General features: G+C 37.4%; 1 protein-coding gene across 1 annotated transcript; it reads left to right on the top strand.

Annotated features, from left to right (window-relative positions):
* The first annotated feature begins 269 nt into the window (after positions 1-269).
* On the top strand, positions 270-6,753 carry WNT1 (Wnt family member 1). The gene is made up of 4 exons (XM_072398485.1): positions 270-370; positions 3,488-3,747; positions 3,928-4,193; positions 6,262-6,753. The coding sequence occupies exons 1-4, from the start codon at positions 270-272 to the stop codon at positions 6,751-6,753; spliced, it is 1,119 nt and encodes a 372-aa protein (XP_072254586.1).
* Positions 6,754-6,961: the final 208 nt, after the last annotated feature.

The following is a 6,961-nucleotide window of genomic DNA, read 5'->3' on the forward strand; positions in this document are numbered from 1 at the left end:
GTATAAGCTGAGGTCTACTTATTCAGTTCAGCCTGGAATCTTGTCTCCAACTTCCACTACATCTTCCTATGTACCATTGAATCCAAGAGGACTCATCTCTGACAATCCAGGAGTTAAGCAGCAACATAGCTTTTTTGGCAATTAGGAGACCCTGCCTTACCCTTAGTGCACACTGACAGCCATTCACAGGTGGATGTGACATGAGCAGAGGCCACTACCAGTGATTTGCATCCATCCTGCACAAGGCACCTGCCACCTTTCCTGAAGACATGAGGATCCTTACTTTCCTGGTTGGCCTTAAGACTCTGTGGGTTCTGGCTTTCTCCTCGCTATCCAATACCATGGCTGTGAATAACAGCGGCAAGTGGTGGTGAGTGATACCTGTCTATCTTGCTATCATAAATAATTTGTGTATAATTCTATACTGATGTTTTAGTGGCACCTGCATTGTGTTATACTGTAACCATTACAAAAATGCTTTGTGTGTTAATTGTATTGATTATATCTAGGAATTGCTTAATATATAACAGGACGGAAAAATGCAATATATATTAAACATGCCCATCAGGAAAAATGAAGAGGTACACACTGCTAAAGTGAATAACGTATTAATTTAAATAATATTTTATTCTGATAAAAATATTGCACTGCATACTACCTGGCATAATATTAATAGAACAACCTTTCAAGGTAACCATTTCAATTATAAAGTGCAATTTGCAATTTTAAATGTTTATACGACAGATGATTATGTCCATCAATTTATGTCTTCATTTTTAACATAGGCTAAAAGTTCAAAGCTAACATCCGTATGGTTCTGTCAGTTGCCATTCAGCTTAATTGTCCTTGGCTGGCTGTCATTTACTGTACAATTCATTTATCCTATTGACAATAGAATACAAATCTTTGGTCTTGGCTATTATTTGTCATGACACATAATTTTTTATTCTTTTCAGCCTAACATCCAAATTTACCTGCCTTCATATTACCAGCACAGATAACTCTTCTGTAGTGAAGATCACGTTATTTTAGTACTGTGCTTTATCTTATTATATACAGTACTGTAAAAGTCCATACAATAAATACCGTCCGGTATAAAATGGTTTTGTTACTATATCTTCTATAACTGTTTACCGTAACTACATTCTGTTCTGTGGATACTACTGCACTTCTAATCTATATTCACTGTACCCCTACACACATTACATTACATACAGCCAATACCGCTCCTACACTAACACTATGAAAATGCTATGAGGAATAAATCTAAGCCATAAGGAAACATGCAAAGTTCAGTCACCCTTATTAACCAATCAAAATTACTCTTTCAGTAAACCGATATAGTGATCTAAAACCTGATTGGTTTATTTTACTTTATACATCACTTTTGTTCTTTGCACTACTTAGTAAACCTGATTGCAGTCTACACATATGGTGTAATTGGTTTATTTTGAAAAAAAAAAATGCCTTTTATTTTAAACTTATTGCATTCACATTGATCTTGCATATTACAGAGTACTTCTGCATTTTGTTTTGTTTTGTTCTCTTGATGTCAATTTTACCTACAATGACTCTATCACATCTACATTCAGTGCCGCAGTGCCTTTTGCATACAATTATATGTTTCAAGTAACGGTGCATTTAACCTGCAGTGATTATGATGGTGCAGCTTGAACACATTCAGCATGACAATACTTCTACTTCCCTGTACTATAGCCAACAACTTTAAGGGGAAATAATATTTGATGCCTCATAATACATTTTTGGAGTCCAACCTCTGTGTTTTATCATTGACGATTCACATACCGAAGCTGCAATAATATATTACATCAATGCTAAATCCAAGTTTCTGTGTATTTGAATTGCAAAAGTACAACTTCAATGCTCCTAAACAGCACCAAGTGCATTCAGGAGAAACCCGTTCTGATGAATAAACAGCCAATAAGTTCTCTTTTGAGAATCACAATTTATGTATAGAAAGCATGATCTGAGTGCAAAACAGTGTAGCAATGAAGCAATATTGAATGTAAGCACCAGGTGTTTAGGATAATAAAAAAAACTTATGTAGAATTGGTATTTGATTGAATAAACCACCACACATCATCCAATTATCATTACGTTATACCCACCATAATATTCCTATAATATTCTAATAATATTCTTATTTTATATTGGATCAGAGCCTGTCAATTTCAACTTCATTGATCTTTTTATTATTCATCATAGAGTTACTCAAGTATAAAAAATAGTATACATTTGAGGTATTCCTATTATATGTTATTCCTTTACAGCTCCAGCCAATATAGTACATTTTTGTCAACTTTTTCATTTTTACATTCAAACTAGATTCACGTGATGTTTTTTCAAAATAGCTGTATAGGTAATTATGTGAAACCATGATCGCCACTTCCCTTACAAGCTTCATAAAGTGATAGATATGTAACCACAACCATGGTAACATAACACTCTATCTTACACGTCCATGTGCATATAGGAGAAGGCTTGTGGTTTCATAAAATAAACATAGCAGAGGTGATATATTTAATAGCATAGTGATTACAGAGTATGATTGTCCAACTATAACTGTGATATTTATCTATAGACACTTATTATCCTAAGAATTTAGAAATGTTCCTATACAGAATACATATACTGTAATTCAGCACATCATCAGTATGTATTCTTAGAGTTAATAATGTAAGCAATGGATCATTTACTATACGATATGAGGATTTTACACATCACATAGCAGTTCTAAGGTCATATAAAGGTCTCAATCAGCTGAAGTGACTTTGAATATTTTTACTGTATATATTATTACCAGTGGTGGAATTGGGGCCCCCCACTGAACTGATTTGGGGCCCCTGTGGTAGTCCCCTGTGGCTGAGGAGGGTGTACAGCAGTACACTTTGCTCCTCCCTATGCCTGCCCCTGATTATTACTACAAAATTAACATATTGTGCATTGGAGTATTAGCTTAAAACTAACTTCAATTTTCTATGTTCTCATGTATTTTCCTATACATCTTACCATAATATGTAACTGACCATTCCAATGTAGCAAGGAAACTTGGAAGGAGTATGAAAGCTGTTCTCACTTGCCTAATTGCTTTCAATTAGGCCAAGCAAGCAGACTAGAAAAGTCAGAGAGAAAGCACAATTGGTAATAGGCATTATTGTCCCAGGTCCGTTCTAAGTCAGAAAGTACTGAAGATATTAGAATAGCCTGACAGTCAATGGATATTTGTAAAAGGACAGGTCAGCAATTGGACTTCCATATTACAAATATTGTCACAATAAATGTTATTATTACAAGATGCTTTCTTTTTATAGGCTGTCACTACTCATCATAAGGATAAATTTTCCAGGGGTATAAAAGATTTTTTGATGCCACCAGCAGGTGCGGCTTGCCTTATTTACATATGACTGTATTTAGATAACTTTGATTGCAAGCTTGACTAATCCTGACCTTGTTGACCTTTTTACAGGGGAATAGTGTATGTGGCCTCCTCTGGAAACGTTCTTCCTGGGTCAGACATGGGCCCATTTTCACTTGTGCTAGATCCAAGTCTTCAGCTACTAAGTCGCAGACAGAGGCGTCTTATCCGGCAAAATCCAGGCATCCTCCAAAGCATCACCCGTGGGCTTCTCAGTGCTATTCGAGAGTGCAAGTGGCAGTTCCGAAATCGGCGCTGGAACTGCCCCACAGGGCCTGGAAACCAGGTGTTTGGAAAGATTGTTAACCGAGGTAAGGACTATAGAGAACTGATCACCAATTTATGCAATAGTAACAAATGCCAACTATATTGTCAAATGTTCACTTTACCTATATTAGTACTTTGTTAAAAGTAACTTTTTTCAGCGCTGCCTAATATGATGGCGCTATAAAAATATTGTGTAATAATAACCAAGGTTTCCCTTTTTACAGGCTGCAGGGAGACTGCCTTTGTGTTTGCTATCACAAGTGCTGGTGTGACTCATTCCGTGGCTCGTTCTTGTTCTGAGGGCTCGATTGAATCCTGCTCATGTGATTACCGACGTCGGGGTCCAGGAGGGCCAGACTGGCACTGGGGAGGTTGCAGTGACAATATTGAATTTGGAAGGTTCATCGGTAAAGAGTTTGTTGACTCCAGTGAAAGAGGCAGAGACCTGAAATATCTGGTGAACCTACACAACAATCAGGCAGGCAGAATGGTAAGTACACAAAGTGATATTAACAACCGATGTCCAATAACTTTACAAATTATTGTATTTAGAATGGCATCATTGTACAATTACAATTATTTTTTTGTAATGAAAAAAAGATTTTAGGTTCTTTGTAAGTTTTGCTGCTACTCATTAATATGCAGTGGGGTGGATGTGGTCATTAAGTATGAGTATGTGGAGAACTGCTCTCCCATTGTAAAGAAGGAATGTCAGCAGTTCCTCATTTAAAGTGCTTGTGGTCTGGTGTATGGTCACTTTGGTCATTTCAGGTGTTATATACATCACTGAAAGCACCATTTACCTCCAAGAAATTACAGGAGTTTTTTCAATGTAAGGGGAGATCCATCCTAAATAGTTATCACTAACATTTGTCCTGGATTTATTCCCTCCCTATCCCTCGAGGTGCAGACAACTGTAAAGTTTAAATTTTTTTTTAACTTTATATTTTGGTGACAGGGTTTACCAGGAGGGGTATCAGGGTACCAGAGATTCCAATGGCAAGTAGTAACAAAAATTCTGACAGAGGGTCCACCCTTGACGTTATTCCCATTCCATACAAAGCTAAAATAAAAAAGAAGTTGCTTTTATTTACACTTTAGGCCTTTTTTTCACATATTAGACAGGCTCCTCTCTATACTGATCACATATGCTGAATTCACTGCACATTGTTAGTTTTTTTTAGTGTGATGAAAATCTGCAGTAGGTAGAGCCTGCCTCGTTTCCTGGATGGAGGATATCAGTCATCATTTATCTATTTCTTCTCCAATAAGTTGTTGCCAGGCCTCCCCTTTCATGTTTTGAATATAATTTTTTTAAATCATTAACCTGCTATTCCAGGTTTTTTTATTTTTGTTGTTGTTTGTTTGGTGACAGCAGGGCAGCGAGTGAGGCTGGATCTCTTGTATTAGATCTCTCAGATGAGAGATACCACTATTTTACCAGATAGTGGTAAAAACCCAACAGTAGATCCAAATCTAGAAAATCAGTGAAGAAAATACTTGGCACTTCTTAATATAGGAAGCAAAGTGACCCCCACCCCATATGGCAACAGTGGTACCACTGGACCAACCCGGCATTGTCACTGTAACAGATAAACGGTTGCTGACAAAATCATTATGGGGTAAAAATGTCAAATAAAGGAGACATTTTGGAGCAAGAATCTCCTGGTTTGAACCTGGTTACCTGGAGCTTGCTAAGTTTAATTGGGCTTGGGAGTAGTGATGTCTTGCATAATAATTAACACATTATAAATTGAGTTTAAAAAGATACAAAAGTTAAAAATGTAATAATGGTTATGCATGCAAAAGTGTCTGGAAATAAATATTAAGCCATTTAAAATGAATGTGGTAATTTAGGGGAGGAATTATTTTAGAATGAATATTTAGAATGATTTTAGGTATGAATTTAGAATGACCACGTGTGCAGAATACTTGCACTGGTACTGCTTGCATTTGTGTTTGGGGAATTTAAGCATGCATTTTCATCCACCAATAGTTTTGCTACCACATCTATGGGAGCCTTAAGTGCATCACTACCCAAAACTGTTTTGTATATTTCAAAGAGAGCAAAGATGCTTTGTAAGCATTACCAGGTCTTTATCACTGTAAATGTTCCGTAAAAGAGCACTTCCTTCACTTCCTATCCCAGTGATCCAGTGGTAGCAGAAACAGAAAAAAGGGTCATCTATCCAAAATTGGCACTTTGGTAAAGGTTGGAACCTATACCAAGCTTGTATGGATGTCTCCTTGACTTCCTGTTCCAGTTCTATAGTCACCAGGACAGAAGGAGAGAAATCTTCCAAAAAGGGACTGTAAAAACCTTTCAAAAACTACAGAAAACAATTGCTTGAGTTCCACTGAATCTGCACTTGTTTTCTTTTTATAAAATTAAGAAAGAAATCAAATGGCAATGATAAGGTTCAGCATTAAACATGACTACACTATATGCCATATGTATTTATATTTATGTATACAATGAACGCTCCATGTACGTGTCAGTTTTGTGCAAATATTCATTTACAAAATCAGTGTGTGAATTTTATTTGATTGTCTTTCAGACAGTACTGTCAGAGATGCGGCAGGAATGTAAATGTCATGGAATGTCTGGATCCTGCTCCCTACGAACCTGTTGGATGCGCCTTCCGCCCTTCCGAGCTGTTGGCGATGCTCTAAAAGACCGCTTTGATGGTGCTTCTAAAGTTACGTACAGTAACAATGGCAGCAACCGTGGTGGCTCTCGAAGTGAAGTACCTCACCTGGAACCAGAGAACCCCACTCATGCCATGCCTTCTGTTAGAGATCTTGTATATTTTGAGAAGTCTCCAAACTTCTGCAGCGCCAGTGAAAAGACTGGAACTCCAGGTACAACAGGACGAATTTGTAACAGTACCTCCCTAGGTCTCGATGGCTGTGAACTTCTGTGTTGTGGGCGTGGTTATAGAAGCCGAGCCGAAAAAGTCACCGAACGTTGTCATTGTACCTTTCACTGGTGCTGTCATGTTACTTGCTTGAACTGCACTACTACACAAGTGGTTCACGAATGTTTGTGACAGTTGTTCTTTGCAGTAAATGGACGGCTTGGTCTCCCTCATCGATGTCTAGGGTTGTAAAAGTTTATCTGCCAGTCAGGATACAGTACTGGCACATTTACCCTTAAAAAGGCTGCCAAATCAGGGACACAAGGAACTGCTACATAACACTTAAACTTTTTTACACTGAGAACAACAATTTTTCATACTGTATTTAACAGGTAGAACA

The sequence above is a fragment of the Pyxicephalus adspersus genome, chromosome 1, assembly GCF_032062135.1.
Source record: "Pyxicephalus adspersus chromosome 1, UCB_Pads_2.0, whole genome shotgun sequence".
In the NCBI taxonomy this organism is placed as follows: domain Eukaryota; kingdom Metazoa; phylum Chordata; class Amphibia; order Anura; family Pyxicephalidae; genus Pyxicephalus; species Pyxicephalus adspersus.

Excerpts from the sequence above, each read along its gene's own strand:
- WNT1 (XM_072398485.1), top strand. The coding sequence starts at position 270 with ATGAGGATCCTTACTTTCCTGGTTGGCCTTAAGACTCTGTGGGTTCTG. Across the intron at positions 371-3,487 it reads AATAACAGCGGCAAGTGGTG|GGGAATAGTGTATGTGGCCT; the intron begins GTGAGTGATACC and ends ACCTTTTTACAG. Across the intron at positions 3,748-3,927 it reads TGGAAAGATTGTTAACCGAG|GCTGCAGGGAGACTGCCTTT; the intron begins GTAAGGACTATA and ends CCCTTTTTACAG.